This window comes from Podarcis muralis, chromosome 10 (genome assembly GCF_964188315.1).
Source record: "Podarcis muralis chromosome 10, rPodMur119.hap1.1, whole genome shotgun sequence".
NCBI classification, from domain to species: domain Eukaryota; kingdom Metazoa; phylum Chordata; class Lepidosauria; order Squamata; family Lacertidae; genus Podarcis; species Podarcis muralis.
Window position 1 is genome coordinate 37295121 of NC_135664.1, and position 23069 is coordinate 37318189.

Sequence of the window (23069 nt, forward strand, 5' to 3'; positions counted from 1 at the left end):
ATTGCACTTTTATTGCCTGGTCTTCATGGAGCAATGATAAAACATAATTTTCTCCAGTTAATTAAGAGTGATTTAAATAGCAAGAGCATACATTAAAAGTACTCTGAATGTCTTGCATTTCATTCCTCTATCAGCCTCTTTCATTGTAGTAGCCTCATTTGAAGTCCGGAGACTACTGAATAACCGGGTTGAGGATTACAGTCTCATTGTAAACTGGTTTCTTTTCTGCCTCATGCAAATTTAAAATAAAATCTCTTTTTCCGAGTCCAAAGGTGTATCCATGGAAAATATGAAGTTAAATTGATCCTTTGACAAGCAAGAGTTCTTTCTTATCCAACAAAAGCTTTTGACCTAATTGCAACCCGTTCTGCATTCAGTCCTCTCTTTCCAAAAGTTCATTTGGATTAGAGTTGCATCTGATGAATTGAATGAATAAATTGAATTGAATTCATCTGATGATACCCTTTATGAGCTTCTTCCCTCTGCGTCAGTGTTGTCCCTACTTGCTCATTGTTGCCGGCTGTGGAGCTCTTCCCAAGTAAAGCCTTACGTTTTGTGGAACTGTGACTTAATCTTCATCTACTTAAAAACACGGCATGCTTTCTTAAAGAACGCATGGTAAGACAGGACAGGCCAAAAACAGTTTTAAGATTTACAGATGGCTGAAAGTACACCCTCCGTGGAACGCATTTTGTGACTCACATTTCATTATTGTGATGCGACTTATTATGGAATAAGTGTCAGTTGAGGTTGGTTTACACTGCCAGATTCTTCTATTTGAAGAAGAAGAAGAAGAAGAAGAAGAAGAAGAAGAAGAAGAAGAAGAAGAGGAGGAGGAGTTTGGATTTGATATCCCGCCTTTCACTCCCCTTCAGGAGTCTCAAAGCGGCTAACATTCTCCTTTCCCTTCCTCCCCCACAACAAACACTCTGTGAGGTGAGTGGGGCTGAGAGACTTCAAAGAAGTGTGACTGGCCCAAGGTCACCCAGCAGCTGCATGTGGAGGAGCGGAGATGCGAACCCGGTTCCCCAGATTACGAGACTCTTAACCACTACACCACACTGGCTCTCTATTTGCTTATATATTTGACCGTTTTGTAGTAGTAAACACAATACAGCTTGAACTCCTGGCTGCTAACTCTGATTACAGCTGCTTGGAAAAGTCCCCTATCCATCACCACCACCACCTCTGCAACCTTTTGCCATGTGGCTATGTATTCTTTATTGTTATCATTTATTACATATATATCTTGCCTTCTCTCAAGGTGGTAGACAAGGATACAAATGCAATAAAACAGCAATAGCATACAAGTACATATAGAGAGAGTAAGTTAAACATCAATAAAAGCAACCAGTTAAAACCCACTACAGCATATTTACATATCAATTTATGGGCCAAATGCCTGTCTAAATAAAAATGTCTTTGCTGCCGGCAGAAGGTCATCAGAGACTGAGCTCGCCAGGCCTCTCTTGATAAAGAGTTCCAGAGCCGGGGAGCAGCCAAATGTGCTTTCGATGTTGGCAGGCTAGAAAGAAAGGCCTTTCTCAAGGATCTTAAAACCTGGGTGGGCTTGTATGGGAGATGATGCCTTTCAGATAACCTGGTCCCAAGTCATATAAGGCTTTGAAGGTCATAACCAGCACTTTGAACTGTGCCCAGAAAACACGTGCTTGTGTACATTTGTGGGGGGAAATTTGGCAATTTAAGCTGGCTCATTGCGTTTACGGAACAATGGAGACCTGCTTAGTGAAGAAATTCTATTTAGCTGGGCATCTCACAGTGTTCTTTTCTTTCAGAAACTTGCACCAGTATCTTTTCTAGTAATGTAGTCAGCGTTCATAAACCTTTTTTTAAAGAGACTATCATGCCTTTCCACTTTCAGTTTTTACCGTTGGGTAGCTGCCTTTATTTTCTTACAATGTATTGCTGCAAGTCCAGATTCTTCCGTAAGAATTATATATTACTGAAATTTTAGTTTATGGGCAAGTATTAACGTAACATAAAGCCAGATTGTACATCATGCAATTAATTTTCTGACATTTAACTAGAAGCACAGTGGTCAGATTGAAATGGCTTCCTAACGTGGGCCAGTGAACCATCAGTGGATTTTCTCTTCAATATTAGTTATATACAACTGGAGATATAAACATGGGAAAGTATTGGGAGGATTTGCTTTGATTTATTACAAATTCTTGGTTCTGGCAAGGCACTCAATATTCTTTGTTTTCAAATCTCCATCTAAATTCCTTTTGTGGATACTTTAAATCATTACAGCGCCATTTATCATCCCTTTTGGTATATGTACACAAGCCGCATGACTGTTCAGCGCACCAGATTTACAGACCAGTGTGTCCCTGCTGCAAAGCCGTTAGCCCAGTGGAGTTTACACAGGGGATAAATTTGGCCGTGCATTTTAAAGAGGTGCAAGTATTGCCTCTTCTTATGTAAACACATAGTTCATTCTTAAAGGTATGAAGCTCTTCAGCACATTGCACTGTTTGTAGAAGCACAGGAGTTTCTGTGTGTATCGGGGAAAGAAGATGGAAGTTGTTAGGGGGGTAGAAAGCGCATTGAAAACTTGCGAAATGTTTTCCCTCTGACTTTAGAGAACCAGATTAATCCTAAATGGGTACATTTCTGCAGTAAAACCAACATACCAGATAGCATAATTTGGCCTATGGGGCTTACTGTTTTCCTCTAGCCTGCTCCTCAGCCCCATTCAGTGCTTGCTGTTTCCTGTGTTTATTTTTTCCAACAATTATGGTTACATCGTTACATTTCTAAAGAACAACACTTTAACTTGGGAACAAGAGACATACTAGTAACACTAGTTGGAATGAACAGAAACCAGTAATTATTTGAAGACAGCCAACTGTTTTCGTTGTTCTAGCTGCGGTGTCTGGTTCCAACTTAATACCCTGCTGTTCTTTGATTCCTTGCAGCTGCCTACAGAATCCTTGTTTTATCGAGCTGTCCTCCAGGTTATTGTAGAAGAATTTTATGGAGTCAAAAGAAGGTAGTATACTATAATTTCATATCGTTAAGGAAGAACAACTTTTGCCTCCTTTTTTTACTCGCGGTGGTGGCGAAACCTGAGAAGAATGCATGTATTCAAAGAGCAGCAACTCTTTCATAGATAGCTGAGAGTATCTCTTTGACTGTGGGTCTGTAAATCTGAATAAAGGTAAAGGTAAAGGGACCCCTGACCATTAGGTCCAGTCACGGATGACTCTGGGGTTGTGACGCTCATCTCGCTTTACTGGCCGAGGGAGCCAGCGTACAACTTCCGGGTCATGTGGCCAGCATGACTAAGCCGCTTCTGGCGAACCAGAGCAGTGCGCGGAAATGCCGTTTACCTTCCAGCTGGAGTGGTACCTATTTATCTACTTGCACTGCGTGCTTTCGAACTGCTAGGTTGTTCTGCTGGGACCGAACAACGGGAGCTCACCCCGTCGTCGGGATTCGAACCGCTGACCTTCTGATCAGCAAGCCCTAGGCTCTGTGTTTTAACCCACGTTGCCACCCGCGCTGAATAGGACTCTGCAAAGTTCTACCGCGAGCAAGTTGAACCTGTAAATTCTTTATGTTTTAATTAAGTTGATCATTCAGAAGGAACTGGTGAATTATGTGGTGTCTTGATTTTTAACAAAGCTTGGCAAACGTAGCCAAATTATTCTTGAAAATGGTTTATATAACCGTGCTTGAAAAGCAGCTGAAGTCAAACAAAAGAGTGAATAATGATGCCTACCATGAGCCATTATTAATCATTCATATAGCGTTTCAACTGTAGTAAATGCTTAATATTTACTGTTCAGCTTCTCAGTTGTAAGGCAAGTCATTATCATTACAAAGTGTTGAGTTTGAGAGAATGTGACTTCCCCAAGACTTTTCGTGGTTGACATAGGCATCAAACATAGGTCTTCACTTCTACCTGTTGATTCAAACATTTCTTGCTGGAGATACTCTGTTTCAAGCTATCCACCCCCTACCTGTGCACCTTATATATTGTCTACATCAGTGTTCTTCAACCTTGGAGTCATCAGATATTGTTGGACTGCAATTTATATCTCTGACCACTGACTCAGCTGGATGGGGATGATGGGCCTTGTAGTCCAAGAACATCTGGTGAACCCAAGGTTGAAGGAACACTGGTCTACATGATACAACTATGGGCTGTATAATACAGTTGTACCTTGGATCCCAAATGCCTTGCAGGTCAAACATTTTGGTTCCCAAATGCCCCAAACCCGGAAGTGAGTGTTCCGGTTTGTGAACATTCTTTGGAACCCGAACGTCTGATGCAGCTTCTGCAGCTTCCGATTGACTGCAGGAGCTTCCTGTAGCCAATCGGAAGCCGCACCTTGGTTTTGGAAGTCGAACAGACTTCTGGAACGGATTCCGTTCAACTTCCAAGGTACCACTGTATTTGTTTAGTCGCTTAGTTGTGTCCAACTCTTTGTGACCCCATGGACCAGAGCACGCCAGGCACTCCTATACAGGGCTGTATAATATCTTCTTTCTTTAACATGCAGGTATAAGTATTTTAGTTAATACAAATGCATTTGGAATCATAGCTCAGTTGGTAGAACACAAGACACTGAATCTCAGGGTTGTGGTTTCAAGCCCTATATTGGGCAAAATATCCCTGCATGGCAGGGGGTTGGAGTGGATGACCCTTGTGGTCCCTTCCAGCTCTACAATTCTATTACAGTGGTACATCGGGTTAAGTACTTAATTCGTTCTGGAGGTCCGTTCTTAACCTGAAACTGTTCTTAACCTGAAGCACCACTTTAGCTAATGGGGCCTCCCACTGCCGCCACGCTGCCAGAGCACAATTTCTGTTCTTATCCTGAAGCAAAGTTCTTAACCTGAAGCACTATTTCTGGGTTAGCGGAGTCTGTAACCTGAAGCGTATGTAACCCGAGGTACCACTGTATCTATGATCTACTGGCATCCCCAGTCTTCTTTGATCTATGATCTGTATTCCCGATGAAGTTGAAAAGGAAACTTGAATAAATATAAAACAGTATTTTATGCATTTCATTATTTTGTTAGGTCATTCATGCTTTCTGTTAATGCTCTCTGTGGAATGACAATATATAGCCTTCTAACGCAACAAGAACAAAAATATGTCCTATTTATCATTTCAGTGACCGTAATATTGGGAAAGTATATTCTAAATCATCTTCCTTCTTGGATTATGCTCGAAAAGCTTTTAAAAAGCTTGAACTCGATGAGTCAGAGGTAAGTAGCTGATTACTCAATACATGCAATTCACCTTCATAGATGAGAGTTTATTTCAGTGGGTTGTTTGCTAGTGGAAGTTCTGCTGCTGAAATCTGAAAGCTTACGTTGTCTTGACAGTTGCTGAAATGCATATCTACTGTAGATTTGTCTTAAGTTACACATACCTATCAGTTCCAAATTGTTGCAAGTGGAATATTTGGAAGATTTTATTCCGCTCTTCCAATTTAATTTCCTGTAATTGATAAAAAGCAAAAAGTTACAAATCAGTGATGGTGGAATAGCAGGAATTGCAGGTGCCAAGAACATTTATTATTATTATTATTATTATTATCATCATCATCATCATCATCATCATCATCTACCCCGCCCACCATCTGGCTCAGTTTCCCCAGCTCCTCTGGGTGGCTTTCAACAGAACATTTAAAACAGAATAAAACTTCAAACATTTTAAAACTTCCCTAAACAGGGAAGGATTCCTTCTCCCTCTTTGGACACAACATCTTCACTGTAAATATTAAATAGTGCTAAAGAGAATTATTTGGATTTTTTTCTGAAGTAGGGCCTTGCATAATATACTAAGGGATTTTTTCTGTATGTGTAATAAATAATATATATATATGAAGTCATGCATATGGTAGAAATTCCGTTTATGTCTCTATTCCCAGGGACATGGAGACCGCAGTCCTGTGCACACTTGCTAGTGAATAAGTCCCATTGAAATAAATGGGGGTAGTGTCTGAATGAACATGTGTTGGATTGCACAGCACATGTTCAATAGATATGCTTTGAGTAGGGTTTTTTTATTAAAAGTATATATCACTAAATTAGCAATATTGGTTTTGTCAGTAAAATTTGATGTTCTCCAGAACATTTTATTTCTGAGAAGTTTTTTTCTCCCCACATATGCGGGAAGACTCACAGATTATTCTGTTTACTGAATTGCATTTTCAGTTTCTTGCCCTTTTTTGACATCATCTGGAACTTATTGCTACATTTATTGGATATAATGTGTGTTTGTTATTTCTGGTGTTTTCTTTTTAACAAGCTTATATTTCTAAAGAAAACCTGCAAGAGCCATTGTTCTAATGCGTTGACATTGGTTTTACTTCAGGCAGAAATCAAGTGCCTGTGATCTAAAGATCTCTTCAGACTAAGCAGTTTGGATTGAAGCCCATTTAATTTCAATAGAGGAAGTTACTTTAAAAATTGAGAATTGGTTAAAAAAGAAACTTAACACACACAACTATGAGGTTATTAGAAAAATGCTGTAAGCAAGGCTCAAATGGATCCTGGGTCACAAATTACAAACTGTACAGCATTTCCCAGGATATGTGAACATGGTTACATAGCAAATTAACAGAAAGTAACCTTTGGGAAAAAAGTGGATAAGATTAGTACCTAGTGATTTGCTACTTTTACGTTTCTCAATAAGGACTGGAACGTCATATCTTGTCACCACTATTTTCTTCTGTCCTTCAGCCTCTCTTTTTGAGAAGTTCAGACATGGATACCTATCTTACATTTTCTGTAGAAAAGGCAGGTGCAAAGAATTAATTCAGTTTCTCTGTAGCCTCTTACCCACCCCCCTTTAACACACCTTATCATTCAACAGCCCAAGTTCCTCCTTATCCTGTTTCTCTCTTCTCCTTTAGCTCAAACAGGAGTGCAGGCGCTGTCTTAAACCCTTTCCTAAAGCCTCTTTGAAGTAGCTCTCACACGTGAGCTGCTTCAAGTGACACTTTTGCACATGGCTTTAATACCCACTCAGCTGATGTGCAGGGATTAAATCCTGCTGCCTTGGCTGTGCAATCTTGTTCCCTGCTGGGAATAGGGCAGCACAGCCAAGGCAGAATTAAACCTTGTCCTCCCACCCACCAGCTGATTATCACTAGTGACATTGGCTGATGGGCATGGTTTGGAGAAAGTGGCCTCACAGACCACATTGGAGCCTCTGGCAGGGTTAGTCTTTGGTCTATGCTCTCCTTTAAGGTCAAGCACTTCGGCTCAGTTGTCTTGGTTCAGAGACTCTAGTTTTAGCATATAAACACATCCACTCTGAGTATAATCCCACCTGGAAGTGCCAGGGGATTGAAACTGGGACCTACTACATGAACCTTCTACCCCGGGACCTTCTACTCCTGGGTTGTGACTCTTCCCAAAGGCCCAACATTATGGTTCTCTCCATGGGTTCGCTCCCATTATGGAAGCCATGTCGTACTGTACGCTCATTTCCCAGTTCTACCTCGTCCCTTTTTGGGTGATCAGAAATATTTTCACCCTTATTCGCTCGAGATAATTTGTCCTGATGCACTGGATACTTTCCAACTTCGAACAGCTGCGCCCCAAGGGTTAATTTTAAAAGCTGATCTGCAACCTTTTTGATGTTAAGTACCACCAGTGCCAACTTAGCAGTTCAAAAGCACAGCAAAGTGCAAGTAGATAAATAGGTACTGCTCCAGCGGGAAGGTAAACGGCGTTTCTTTGTGCTGCTCTGGTTTGCCAGAAGCGGCTTAGTCATGCTGGCCACATGACCCGGAAAAACTGTCTGCGGAAGCGGACGAACGCCGGCTCCCTCGGCCTGTAAAGCGAGATGAGCGCCGCAACCCCAGAGTCATCTGCGACTGGACTTAACTGTCAGGGGTCCCTTTACCTTTACCTTTACCATCAGTGTGGTTCTGCTCTGGTTTGAGGAGAGTTTATTGCTATTTTAAGAGCTGGCTTCCAACAAAACACTCCCCAGGGACTAAGAAATCCACATCCCTTGTCTGCGCACCTCTGTATAAACCACACATGAGACCTCTCAACTCAGCCTACCTAGCTGGCCCCGCTTGTGAAACAGAAAGCATCTCACCAAAAGCTGGCTTGCAGGTCCTGGTTTTCAGCTTCCTATGCAGAAAACTACGTTTTGTTTCCAGGAATTTCACCACTGTGGCTTACTCATCCTACCAGCCTGTCTAGTCAAAGCATTGGCAACCTTCACACCAGGCAGGCTAGTTAGCATGCAGCCCAGACACCTGTCAAACATCTCTTTGCGCTTCTAAGGAGTGAATCACGCACTACTAAGACACCCCCCCAATCCCTGGAGGTGTGTCCTCAATGTGAGAGGATATCAGTTAGTCCCCCAAGGAATGAGTCAGCCTTAAGGCATCACTTTTCTTTTTCTTGGAGTGACACCCTATTTCCTTGAGAACCTCATTCTTCATGACAGCTAAGGAGCTGTCAAGTAAGCCACAGAAGCTCTTGGGACATTAAACCACAAGCCTGAGCATGCAAGCAAGGCAAGGAATGTGGGGGAATTGCCCTTCTCCCATTATCTCCTTGCTTGGAGAAGTAGCAGGTGCCTTCATTAGGCACATTGTGTTGATCTAGTTGTTCTTCCCAAGCAGAGGTTGTCTCGTTTACTCCAGTGTCAAGGAATTCAGAGTTCTTTGTTCATGTATCCAGAACTGATGAACCAGAAAGAAGCTTTGTAGATTTGATAGGTGCCATTTGTTTTGTGAGATATCTCTTTGGTACATGCAATTTCAGTCGTCTGCATTATTTATTCAGGAGTCTCACCAAGTTCAGTGGAACCTATTCTCAAGTAAACGTACCACCTTAGTGTGTGGGTGTGTTTTCTTTCGAAGCTGTTGAGGGGTTTGGTTTGCCATTCCTTATTAACTTGAGTTATAATGCAAATAGGTCATCCGAATCTTAAATTGTAACGAGCATTTCAGCAAGAACAGTTACCAGCCAATTGTGGAAAGGAAGATATAGTCCTGCTGTCAAAACGGGATTATGAAAGGTTGCTGTTAAAACTGTATAAAGCACATATATTAATGCAGTATTTCAAGGATGGCTGTCATTTAAATATAAACCAACATGTAATCTGTGTACTGCCGGTGCCAAATTCCAGTTTAATCTGATAAGGAGTTTTAACATCTGTAGTATTTGCAAGAATTAGCTGGCAAACTACAGACTTCACTTTAAAATATGCAAACTGAAAATCCCCAGCACCAACAAGGTGTTGGAGAAGAAGGAACCAGGCTGTGGCAGATAAGCATTAAGAATTGAATATATGACATTTCATTTGAGGCATTCCACTGCTGTCATAGTGAGCTGATCTCTCCTTTTATGTGAGCATTTGCGTGGCAGGATGCAAGGTAATCTTTAGTTTGTACCTCCTGTTTTCATTCTAAAGATGCTGTAATTTAGAGATCGGTATAGAATAGTCTTCTTTTGACTCATTTAGATCTCTTCATATCTCCTTCACATGTAAGGTATGAGAAGCTTTCTTGGATTTCCTATGAGTCAGTTCAGACATAAGCAAATTGTGGTTTGGCCATCAATAATAGGATTCGAATTGCTGCACTTCTTTTCTCCATCCCTGGTTTAAACAGATGTCTCATTTAGGCATCATGGATTGGGAAAACCATGGTTTGTGGTTCGAGGACCCGACCCCCGCAAAGTGAAATGAAGACACAAGGACACGTGATATAAGGTTGATGGGCTAGAAAAGGCCACAACTTTATTGATTACAGCAATGAAAAGGTATTGGCTTAGGCATTGGATTTCTCAAGCAAGTGGGTTTATTCACCAGTAGGTGGAGCCTGTTGATGCTAATCGAACTATAGGCTCACCCCTGCTGTCACCGAGGGTCGTGCCATGGCCTCCCGCCAAGCAGGCATCGGACAGAATACGCGACCGCCAGATTCCTTTAACGGAATACCCCTAAAAATTGAAGGCATAGGCGATGGCCACACCTAGCTCTTCGACACACCACAACACATTATTCCAATGCCTAACCTACCCACCAATACCACGAAAAGTTGTGACGATTGCTACGAGGTAGGCGAAAAAACCAAAAAGCCTAATGCCAAATGGAAAAACTCCTACCAGGCCCCCCCGGGCAACCAATGCGACCAACCTAAGGTCCATAGCAAGGCCAATGACCTAAGCCCTAACTAAAAGGGAGAGGAGGGTGGGTGACTCGCGACGGGTCGACGACGAGGAATGAGGCCAGGAAGAGGCTGGCGCTGCAGCAAAAGGCTGCTGAACACGCCCCCTCCATGGCACCTGGTTGGGTGGCCACCGGGGGGGCGTGAGCGCCAGCCAGGTGAGCTGGAGGCAGGGGGCAACGCCCCCTGCTGGGCAGTGCTCGGGCTCCCGCCCACAACCACTCCCCTCTCTTTCAGGGAGGAGAGTCTTTGTTTCAACGTCAGCATTGAAAGCACAGTTTACAGTTTTGGTTTGGGGACAAAACAGTTTTTGCAAACTAGGAGGGGAGGCAAAAAAAGGAAGGCATAAACCTCTAGGCTATTCATAACAGCCAAGCATACTTTAGTTGCTACATCTTAGCGGGGCAAGTATACATCAGTATTCTGGGCATAGCTGTCAACTTTTTCCTTTTTTTTAAGGGAAATTCCCTTATTGTGAATAGGATTACTTGCAAGAAAAGGGAAAAGTTGACAACTATGCTTGTGGGTTCAACCCCTGCCCACTTTTTACTTTAACTTCCCTTATGATGAAATACATTTCTGCACTTAGAATAAGATTTTAAATTGGGCCGCAAATACAGAAACTTAATGCACCTTCACCCCCTTTCTCCAAGGCCTTCATGGGCAGCTTATCTTCTCCCACACCCCCTGAAAATATGCTCTAGAGACACCTTGGACCTTCCAAAGTGTGTGAGAAGTGAAATAAGATCAACAGGGGGAAGGGGGAATTGGGGAAAAAATGACGTACACACACTTCTGTCCGCAGAAACTTCTGCCAGATCCAAGCCCCTTTCACAAAGCGCTACTTACATTCACAGAAGTGCACTCTTGGATTGAACTCAGAGTTCTCAACCTTGTTCCAAGCTTTTAATCTTCCTCTTGTGGAATAACATAATTCAATAAAAGCAAGTTTTGAATCAGTTTATTTGATTTGTTTGCAATAGAAGATGCCTGAGAAGTTTAACAATGGGCTACAACCTATGCATTCCCTTTTACCCGTAATGTTGCTAAAATTTCTAGAAGCTGCTCTCGGTGGTATTTATCCTTCCCCTTCTCCTCCATTCACTCTCTTACATACAGAAGCTATATTCTCTGACTTGCCTAAGTTTTTTGTTTCCCTGGCTTTTGTTGGTGGCTTGTAGCTGAAACCATACATGCAATTATGGACATGGTTGGAAGTAGAATGTGAATGCAGGCTTTGGAGTCTGAGGACCAGGTCTTGGACTACCTCCCCTGTATAGTTGCTGTTTGTGTGGTTGCACCACACACTGCTCTGATAATATTTAAAATGCAGAGACCAAGTAGAAAAGAAGGATGATGTGCTTACTCCCTATGGTTGCATAGCACGAAGGGCATCCATATGATGCACCCATGCCAAATGATTTTCCTGTTTCAAAGTATTTTAGCTACTTTGAAACATTCTAGAATGTTGCCTCTTTTACCAAAATGCCCTACGTTTCAAGGAGCCTAACCTTGTTTTTAAGAGATTCAGTATTTCATATTCTGATGCCTGTAAGAATGCTTCCCCAAATGTAGAATGGCTACCCCATATTGTATGCAAAGGATCTAGGAATATTGTCTTCACTTCCAGTAGAGAGCACCAGCCTTACAATGCAATATCAAACATGTTAACTCTGAATTTATGTCCCACTTAATTCAACAGGTCTTTCTTTCTAGTATAAATGTGCTTAGGGTGGCATGCATAGAGTGATTTTATCCCCCCCCCCTTTTTTTTTTTAAAAAAGTATAATTTCGTTGTAGAGCAATAACACAGGTAAGAGACATAAACAATTTCGGGAGTGAAAAATTAGTCCTGCAAAGTCATTATAGTAAGTTGGAAAATTATTGATTGTAAAATGAAATTTCTGTTGGGTTTCAAGTATTTTTAATTAGAGAAAATAATTTTAGTATCTGCCTCAGGTAGGTTTTAATTGCCATCATCAATTTTCCTGTTATTGCAGATTTCAGACAGCCTCATAATGGAGTACTTTGAAAAATACAAGCACAGAATGAATGAGCTGGAAGCTTTTAATATGGTAAAATCACAGTTTCGGAAAAGTTGTTTTGTATGTTTATGTTAGGCCACAGTTGGGTTGTGTTAAACTTTTACGATGGGGTGGATCAGTTTATATTGTGATATACTCTCTACAGGAAGAAAAAAACCAACCCTTAACTGGGAGCATATTCTCTTCCAAAATTATATTAGGTGTCAGTAGAATAATGAGAACATATGGAGATTCTTTTTCAAGTATAATAAATGTAAAAAAAAATGTTGGGCTCCTTTTGAACCCATATTGGTCTCTGTTCGTTCTTTTTAATACATTTCATTGTTGGTTCCCTTTTAACAAGATTTCTGCCACTTGCAATGTGCTTTGCATGCTGAGTTATACCTCAAAGCTACTTAATAATAGATGCCATGCCTATTGCATTTCACAGACTTTGATCTTTATTGCACTGATTTTCTGAAGATGTCCAATAGGGTAGAGTTGGCAAGGTTGCACTTGTACTGTTTCTTTGGCAGTGCCCACCTTCCTTAACTGTTTTGATGGGAAAGAGTTGAAGAGTCTGGTAGTACAGGATCAATGCCAAGGGCCATTTTGATAACCTATCATGAGAAAAAAGATTGTAGCTAATTATATATATGTAACTAACAAAATTTGCATAACAAATTATTGAATGACCAACCCCCTGCCATGGACAAATTCTGTCTTACTAAATGTACCTCCTTGTCAGCCTGAGTGAAAAACTACTGACCCAGTACCTTTGAAGTTCATAATTAATCCCTGTAAAATAATGAGATGAAATATATAATAATTTCTCTGTTTTCAAAGAAGTGTCTCCTGAAATGTAGCACCAAACAACAAAACAAGATGGAAACTGTATTGCAGGGACATTACTTTTTTGCGGTAATGGAATTATAATTTCTCTCCTGTGGCTAAATGTTTCTTTCAGTTGAAAGTTGTTCTGGGACCTTGTATTGAGGTGCTGATTCTTCTAGATCGTCTCTGCTACCTCAAAGAACAGGTAATCCTTAGCAACGTGACACAGCAGAATAATACTTTTTCGTATTAAGAAAACAACAGCAGCATGCATGATTTTCACAGATTTGGAAAAGTTTTAAGTGTCCAATCCATCATTCCCAATGTTGTGCTGCAGATGTTTTTACTTTGGGAAATCTGTTGCAGTAAAGTTTTTATGTTCTTTTAATTGCATGGTAAATTACCAGTAATAAAGAAACAACATTGCCTAAACAGATATTTTGACTGTTAGTAGTTGAAGTGCTCAAACCATTTTGACTTTGCAAATGCTGCTGTTTTCTGCATAATCTTAATATTAAGGTAACACCTTTATTTAATATGCAACCAGTTGCTGTTTCCAGCAGGTATGTGTTTGTGATGCATGGTACCTTCAGCAACATGGTTCATCCCTAGCTGTTCAAGTAACATGTTAATTAATCCAGAATCAAGTTATCATTTATATGGACTACCAGCAATTTCAATGGCTGTCTGTAGCAGTGTTGTTTGGTTCATGGGAATTTTTCTGTCCATAAACACTTCACATTTTGCTACCTAAGAAAGGCAGAGTCTGTACCCTTGGACAAAAACGTCCTCTAATCAGCTGTAATCTTGGTAAAGGATATGTTTTAAGCTTACTACTTGCAGATCATTTCACATATTCATCCGCTCTCATGCAAGCACTGGAATCACCACACTCACATGATCTCACTTGCGTACTACTCCAGAGATTGCCAAATGTATGAAATGGACCGTTGTGTCAGTACTAGAAATAAAGGGGGTGATTTTCCTCATCTCGGGAATGAGAAATCACTTCTTCTTAGAAAGGCTGGTGGTGAACAAGCTGCGCTTAAATCTGTACATAGTGATTTAAGTAGGAGGGTAGGAGAGTTGTCTTATGTTTTTTTCCATCCTTTGACCCAAGGAGCAAACTGCATGCATGTTATTGGGGCTGGCACTGATAACGTGCAGTGAAATTTCTGCAGAATATCTGACCTTTCGCAAATAATGAACCATTGAATCGATACCTAACTTTTCTTCTTCTTTGCTTTTACAAGCGCATCCATTGAGCTGCTCCGCTTTTCCTCCACAATTTTAAGTCCTTTAGAGAATCACAGAATCATAGAGAAGATTTATCCTAAGGGAGTTTTATTTTGTTTGCAGTGCAGCACTCGAACAATTGATTTATAATAAATGTGTGCTTTTGTTCTTACCGGTTATTTTTAGAGGAACTGTTGAAATATTTAAATAACTATGTAACTTTTTTCTTTTTGCAAATGCCAACTAGTTTTAAATTATGAAAGCTTCAGTTCCACGAGCCCCCCTTCAGCAGGTGCACATAAAACAGCACTTCTTCTTCCCCTGGATTTCAAAAACCAAAATATGGATTTCAAAAGCACTGCGCAAGTGGGGCTGGAAGTCAGAAACTTCACATGATGTGAGGTTATTACTTCATAGACCTCTAGTGATCTGCACAGTAGTATTCTGAATTCACAAGAAAAAAGGGAAATCAGTTCAGTTCAGTAGCATTCATCACTGACTTAACTTTACTAAATTTACTGTTGAATGAGATTTATGCCCATGCTGCCAGCATATCTAGCATTGCTTTTCTGTGCCGTTCTGCTAGCGTTAGTTATTATTGTAGTTATGCCAGTGGCAGCACAAGAGATTTTGGTGCCTGAGGCTGCAAAGCCAAATGATGCCTCCTGAGCATAATACATATAAAATATAAAACAAATAATTGACAAATGTGCTGCCCTTTAATGATACCTCCCCAATCTGCCTTTGGCCAGCCCTGCCATACAGCTGACATAGCAAAAGTTGGTATAAGACATTTTGACTTTGTGTCGGAAGAAAAAGCAACCCAAAGTGATGAAGGCACGTTAATGAAGGCACTTCTCGTCTCACCTGCCTACCTTGTTTAGATAAGAAGTTCTGTTAACTTATGCTGTTGCTACAGTGCAGTCTCCTGCACATGTTGACAGAGGGCAGCTCATAATATCAGCTTGAAGGAGAACGTGTGAGGCAGAGCATGGGGGAGAAGTTCTGCCTTCGCTTCTTAAGACAGCTGCTGGGCTCTTGGGCTAGTGGATAGAATCTGATGAACTAAGAGCTCTGTGTAGTTTTAGTAGCAAATTCACAAGAAAATAACTAAGAACAATAAAACAGCCTCCTTTCAAAACCATAGCTTTTGAAATTGTAATTGGCAGCAGTGAAACTTCAAGCAAACAACACTGGAGGGTGAATGTTAGACACACTTTGTGTGTGTAACAGAATTTGTTCAGTGAATTTTATTTTTTTAGGAAAAAACATATTGCCGTATCTGAGCTTTCAAGTCAAATTCCTTTCTGATGTACTCTGATCAAGTATTATTTTACAGGACAACATTGCCTGGTCTGGACTGGTAAAATTATTCGATCCCATAAAATCCCCCAGATGCTATGCAGTTGTGGCTCTGAAGAAACAGACTTTCACGTGCAAGTAAATTGATCTAATGCTGGGAACTGATACTGCTATTGTACTTTAAACACAAAGGTTTCTTTTTACACTTACTCTTCTGTTATCAACTGTTCTGTTAATGGCTTCTTTTAAAGTTTTAATGTTTTATAAATCAGGAAATATGTACAAGAAAAACAAAAATAAACTATCCTTTATATACCATCAAGTACCTCTAACATGAAGTGTGAATTTTTGCCTTTGCCTTACGTGGATAGTACAACAGGATTGTAAAATTTCCATTGAAAAATAAGCCGAGCAAGGGGTAGAAGAGACAGGTCCATGATCATATATCCCACTTTAAAACTTTTTAGATCATTTATCTGCTAATCCCTTTATACTGCCATCCTGATTTTTTTGTTCTGAAGATAGACAATGTGAAAGAATTTGAACAGTTTGGACTCTGCAGGCTTAAAGACTTCATTCCTGACGCTCCCCCACTAGCCAAACACATGTGGTTCACATGTGTTCAGGGACTCAAAGATCGCCTGTCTAGCCTGGCATCAGGTTGGTAACTTTATCTGGCAACTGCATGTTAAGGAACAGGCCTTGTGAGATCATAATCCTTTGAATTTCTCTTAACATTCTGGGTGGTGATCGCAAGAGTTTGGTATCCAAAATTCACAAGTTGCTTATCAATAAGGATATGAGCACAGTGGATGATGGGGGTGGGGCGTGGAAACTAGATTGTAACATCAGTATTGACAATGACTGTTGATACTCTTAAGTGGGGAAAAATTCCTTTTAAATCCATCTCTTCTTCCTTAGAGGGTGGCGTAAAAACCTCAGCGCCTAGGGCTTGCCGATCGCATGGTCGGCGGTTCGAATCCCCACGGCGGGGTGAGCTCCCATCTTTCGGTCCCAGCTCCTGCCCACCTAGCAGTTCGAAAGCACTCTTAAGTGCAAGTAGATAAATAGGTACCGCTTTATAGCGGGAAGGTAAACGGCGTTTCCGTGTGCTGCGCTGGTGCAGGCTCGCCAGAGCAGCTTCGTCATGCTGGCCACATGACCCGGAAGTGTCTCCGGACAGCGCTGGCCCCCGGCCTCTTAAGTGAGATGGGCGCACAACCCTAGAGTCGGACACGACTGACCCATACGGGCAGGGGTACCTTTACCTTCTTCCTCAAGAGAACTGGTGTTGAAATATTAACAGAAATGGTACATCACACCTCTCTGTTTGATACACATCAGCTTTCCCTATTCCACCCTTTGTTGGGGAAGGGAGGTGCAAGGATACAAGAACCTTCTGGCATATGTGGTGGACCTGCAGCAAGGTTAACAAATTTTGGGACCGTGTTTCCTCCAAAATAGATAAAATAACTGGAGTGCGCATTGTTAAATCCTCTGATCTGACACTTTTTAATCTCTTCCAAGATGAGAATGCTGACTTGCACTTTGAACCTTTAATTGCCTTTCTGGTGATGACAGCCATATCAATAATGGCCAGAGTCTGGAAGGACCCAGAAGGAGCAACCCTGGACAATTGAGTTAGCCAAGCTTGGCAGATTGCACTCATTGAAAATGAAACACAGAAACTTTTTTTGGGGTGGACTGGTTCTGTTTTATTGGTTATACGAGTGAGAGCAATAATAATAGAGGAGTCCCTGCAGCATTTAAAACCTTCTCCACAGTGTAATTTTCTTTGTCTTTTCTGTGTTTGAATACTTGGAACTCCCCCCCCCCCCCCATCATTGAGATTGGTGTATGTAATGCCCTGTATCTCTGCTGCGTATTGTATTTTTTTTTTTATAAATTTTTTATTGCGTTTCTTTCCATAGTTTTATAGGTTACAAACAAATAACATAATTGCAAGAAACAAATTTTCCCCTTTTTTTAACAACAAACAAAAAAAAAAACAAACAAAAACAACTTGGACTTCCCCACCCCTTCCGATTCTGCGTTCTTTAAATTAAGAATGTCAGCATTTTGTTACCTTATTTCATGCCTTATTGTAACTTTCAAATGTTATGTACCCAAATTCGATATATTGTATCTCAGTTTCCATACCTTTAAAATAAACATAACATGTTCGATTCAAATTGTCTCATTTTCTCTTTTATCACTTATTTTACAATTTACTTAATCATGATTGCTAAAGCATAACTTTTCCTAATCATGCACTATCTTAAGATTCATACAGCTTGTAGTATTTTTGCAAATAGTCTTTAAATTTTTTCCAGTCCTCCTCGATTGTTTCTTTATCCAGATCTCGGATTCTGCCGGTCAGTTCAGCTATCTCCATGTAGTCCATCAACTGCTTCTGCCATTCCTCCAGCGTGGGCAAATCTTGTGTCTTCCAGCTCTTAGCAATAAGTATTCTTGCTGCTGTGCTGGCATACATAAACAAGGTTCTGTCTTTCTTTGGCATTTTCTGGTCTACCATGCCCAGCAGGAAGGCCTCTGGTTTCTTGGGAAAGGTATACCTAAATACCTTTTTCAATTCATTATAAATCATTTCCCAGAAGGTCTTCACTTTTGGGCAGGTCCACCAGAGATGGAAGAAAGTCCCCTCTGCTTCCTTACACTTCCAACATTTATTGTCAGACAGGTGATGTATCTTAGCTAACTTGACTGGGGTCATGTACCACCGGTATATCATTTTCATAATGTTTTCCTTCAAGGCACTACATGCCGTGAATTTCATTCCGGTGTTCCATAACCTCTCCCAGTCTTCAAACATAATATTATGTCCAACATCCTGTGCCCATTTTATCATAGCAGATTTAACTAACTCGTCCTGTGTGTTCCACATAAGCAGCAAGTTATACATTCTAGATAGAATCTTGGTCTTTGGTTCTAACAATTCTGTCTCTAGTTTCGATTTCTCCTCCTGGAAACCAACTTTTTTATCCATTTTAAAAACCTCTTGCATTTGAGCATAATGTAACCAATCTCGCACCTTGTTTTTTAGTTTATCCTGGCTCTGCAACTTCCAACTGTCTCCAATTTTTTCAATTAATTCCCAATATTTCGGCCAGTAGGCCTCCATATTGGGTCTTTTTTGAGCCTTGGCCTCCACCGGTGACAGCCACCTCGGTGTTTTACTCTCTAATAAGTCTTTATATTTCGTCCAGACTGCAAAAATTGCTTTTCTGACAATATGGCTTTTAAACAATTTGTGAACTTTAACCTTGTCATACCATAGGTATGCGTGCCAGCCAAAAGCATTATCAAAACCTTCCAGATCTAGGACATCGGTGTTTTCTAGCAAAAACCAATCTTTCAACCAGCAGAAGGCTGCAGCTTCATAATACAACCTCAAATCCGGCAGGGCAAACCCCCCTCTTTCTTTTGAGTCTGTTAATATTTTATACTTTATTCGGGGCTTTTTGCCCTGCCAGACAAACCTAGATATATCCTTCTGCCATTTTCCAAAACATTCCACTCTGTCCACGATCTGTAGGGTTTGAAACAAAAATAACATTTTCGGCAACACATTCATTTTTATTGCTGCAATCCTTCCCAACAAGGAAAGTTTCAATCTTGACCAAATTTCTAAATCCTTCTTAACTTCCGACCAACATTTTTCATAGTTGTCCTTAAATAAATTCAAATTTTTGGAAGACAAATTGATCCCTAGGTACTTCACTTTTTTTACCACATTCAGTTCTGTTTCTCTCTGAAACCCCTCTGTTTCTGTAGGTGTCAAATTCTTGGTCAAAACCTTGGTTTTTTGTTTGTTCAACTTAAATCCCGCCACCCGACCAAACTCAGATATAAGTTCAAGAGCTCTTTTTGTACTGGATTCTGGCTCCTGCAGTGTCAAAACTAGATCATCTGCAAAAGCTTTCAATTTATATTGTTTCACTCCGACCTCTATCCCTTGTACCAACCGGTCCTTCCTTATCATATTCAATAGCACCTCCAGGACTGAAATGAATAAAAGAGGGGATAGAGGGCACCCTTGTCGTGTCCCTTTTTCAATTTTAAACTCCTCCGTCACCACATTGTTCACTATTAATTTAGCCTTTTGCTCTGAATAAATTGCTCGTAACCCATTTTCAAACCCCCGCCCCACTCCCATCCCTTCCAAGTTTTTCTTCATGAACCTCCAAGATATATTGTCAAATGCTTTCTCCGCATCAATAAAGATTAACACCGCCCTTGTGTTCATGTTGGTTTGTAAAAGTTCCAAAATATCAATGATGTTTCTGGTATTCTCATATAAATGTCTACCAGGGAGAAAGCCTGCTTGGTCTTTGTGAATTACTTCATTTAAAACTTTTTTAAGTCTACTTGCCAAAATGTCTGCAAAAATTTTGTAATCCACATTCAGGAGTGAGATGGGGCGGTAGTTCTTGAGCTGAGTCTTTTCAGATTCTGTCTTAGGTATCAATGTGATGAAGGCTTCTTTCCACGTTTCTGGTGCCCTCTTCCCATCCAAAATCTGGTTACATACCTCCAACAAAGGTTGTATCAAATAATCCTTCAAAGTCTTGTAGTATTTGGAAGTAAGCCCGTCCGGGCCTGGAGATTTGCCTAGTTGCATGTTCTGAATGGCACCTTCAATTTCCTGAGTAGTTATTGTAGAGTTCAAGATTGATCTTTTATCTTGAGTTATTTTTGATAGTCCATTTATCTTTAAAAATTGATCTATCTCAGATTCTTTCTGCGGCCCCTGTGTATAAAGTTCTTTGAAATATCTGTGGAAACACTTCCTAATTTCTTCTGGTTTCTGTACCATCCTTCCTTCAATCTCTAGATTTGTTATCGTATTTAACTTTTGTCTTTTTTTTCAGCTGCCAAGCTAGCAGCTTTCCACATTTGTTTGCTGATTCAAAAGATCTTTGCTTCATCTGTTTTATTTTCCATTCAATCTCCTGGTTAATCAATTTTGAATATTCTGCTTGATGGAATTTAATTTCTCTCAGCAGCTCCTTTGACTTTGGTTTGGTTCTCAATTTTTCCTCTCCTTGGTGTATTTTCTCCAATATTTTATCTTTCTTTCCATTCCAGAGCTTCCTTTTAATTGTATTCTGTTGTATCAGAAACCCTCTCATAACAGCTTTGCTTGCGTCCCAGATTGTTCTTTTTTCTACTGTAGTGTTCAGATTTATCTCAAAGTAGTCCTTTAGTGTTTTTTGGGCCTTTTTCACAATCTCTTGATCTCTTAGTAGTGTGTCATTCATTCTCCATCTGAAGGAACCGGGTTGAGTTAATCTGAGTTCTATTTTCAAGGCGTTGTGGTCGGAGCATGTTTTTGGGCAGATTTCCACCTTTTTGGTCTTGGGTGCCAGCCCCCTGGAGGTCCAGATTTGGTCGATCCTTGACCAGGACAGGTGGGCCTCAGAGAAGAAAGTGCCTTCTTTACCTAGGGGGTTCTTTGTCCTCCATATATCAATCAAATCCAGATTGTCAGTCATTTCAAAAAAAGTTTTAGGCAGTCTGCCGTCTGATGTTAAATTTTGGTTGTAAGACTTATCCATATGTGTAGACACCACTCCATTCATGTCTCCCATCATTATGATGTTAGCATAGTCCAGATAGTCCAGCAAAGTCTCATGCAGCTTCTTGAAAAATTCCGATTTCCCGTCATTTGGAGCATAAATTCCTAATAACAATATTTTTTCTCCTTGGGTCTGAATTTCAATTGCCAAAATTCTTCCATGTTCATCTTTAAATAGAAATTTAGGTGTCAGGCTCTCCTTAGCGTAGATCACCACTCCTCTTTTCTTCACCTTATCTGAAGAGATAAACTCTTGGCCTAGTCTTTTGTTAACCAAAACTTTCCTGTGGAGCCTGGTTACATGGGTTTCTTGTAAACAAATAATGTCCAATTGCTCTTTCTTCAATATATGAAATAGCCTCCTTCTTTTCTCCGGGGAATTTCCGCCATTTATATTCCAACTAAGTAGCTGCAGAGACATCCTGAACTATTCTGTTACACCTAGAGCGGTGTGTCTTCTTTTTCCTCTGGTTCCGAGGGTATAGGCGTCCCTCCGCCTGCTGGCAGAATGGGTCCTGGTTTAGGTAGAGGCCAATGGGCTGCTGCTTCTTTTTGGAGATCTTCTCCGTGGTCGTGCTGGAACTTTTGTAGGTCCTCTGGCGTTCTTATTTTAACCTTCTTCTGTTTGTAAGTAAAAGATAGTCCTTGTGGAAACTCCCACCTGTAAGGAATTGTGTTGAGTCTCAACAGCTTGGCCAATTCTGAGTAGGTGGCTCTCAAATCCAGTAGCTGTTTAGGGATGTCTCGGTAAATTTCCACCCTTTTCTCTTGTATCTCAATTGAGTTATTAAAGTGTAGGCCTAATATTTTGTCTCTCTCTTCTCTTGATCTCAAAGCTATTAAGCAGTCTCTTGATCTGTCTTTTCTTACCAATCTTCCCAATCGAAAAGCCGATACTATTTTAAAATCACTATCTTCTTTTAGGCCCCAAAACTTTGAAAACTCTGTTGTCAAAAATCCAATCAAATCTTCTTGTTCGATTTCTGGCACCGCCCTCAGCCTAAGGTTAGTCTGGCGATTTCTCTGCTGCGTATTGTAGGGCAGTTATTGAATTAAATAAATAAATTTGATAAAGACTAAATGTATGAAAAATGAGATCTAAATCGCCTCCTGCCCCCTCTTATTATTTGCATCTTCATATGGGGGATTTTAGTTTGTTTTTTAAGCCAGTAAGAAACAAATGCCTCCTCCCACAGTGCCACTGCCCCCAATTTATTTTGGATCCCCCTGCGACTGCTTTTAATTTTTTAATCAAAACGTAAAGCTCTCCAGTCCCAGATTTCCTGTATCTTAGCTGTCCTCTTGAACATCTTCAGTGTCCTTTTGCCCTTACGGGGAGGAAGGTTCTGCCCATCTCATCTGTCTTACCACGGCAGAACTGACTGTGACTAACCTCATTCAGCTTAGCCTGCTGTGAAAATACTTGGGAGAAGAAGCAGGAAGGAACTTGTGGCTGTCTCTTCTATTGCCTATATCTAATGGCATAGTGCAATAGCTGCTGGACCACAAAGGACTGCGGATACAGCAGTGGATATTGGAAACAAGAAAGATGATGAATGAATTCCCCGAAGAGCTCACCCGTAGAAGGCTCAGGAAGCACCCATTGCTGTGATATGCTGCTCCATTATCTCACAGAAGCATTTCCCAGCTGCTCAGTGCAGTCTTGGCTCATCTGCATAGTCCGTGCATAGTTGTTACTCATTTGTTTTTGACGATCCTACTTTCTAGTTTTTGCATGAAATAAATGGTATTTCCTATGTATGTTGCATTGACACAAGTGATAGAAATATGACCGACAACATCCACTTCTCCTATTACACGGCAAGGCAGGGAGCTATGACCCTCTGGCTCATGCAGCGATGAACATATATTTGCCTATTTTGAGGTACA

At 40.7% G+C, this 23069-nt stretch overlaps 1 protein-coding gene across 2 annotated transcripts in view; it reads left to right on the forward strand.

The window, feature by feature from the left end:
- The window catches only part of METTL25 (methyltransferase like 25), a 44567-nt gene extending 28665 nt beyond the window's left edge, over positions 1-15902 (forward strand). For both annotated transcript variants that reach the window (XM_028745584.2, XM_028745585.2), the window contains 5 exons: positions 2943-3016; positions 5151-5244; positions 12185-12259; positions 13176-13247; positions 15618-15902. In XM_028745584.2, coding sequence (XP_028601417.2) covers positions 2943-3016; positions 5151-5244; positions 12185-12259; positions 13176-13247; positions 15618-15722 — 420 coding nt within the window. In that variant the 3' untranslated portion in view covers positions 15723-15902. The remainder of the gene's footprint in view (positions 1-2942; positions 3017-5150; positions 5245-12184; positions 12260-13175; positions 13248-15617) is intronic.
- The last annotated feature ends 7167 nt before the right edge of the window (positions 15903-23069 follow it).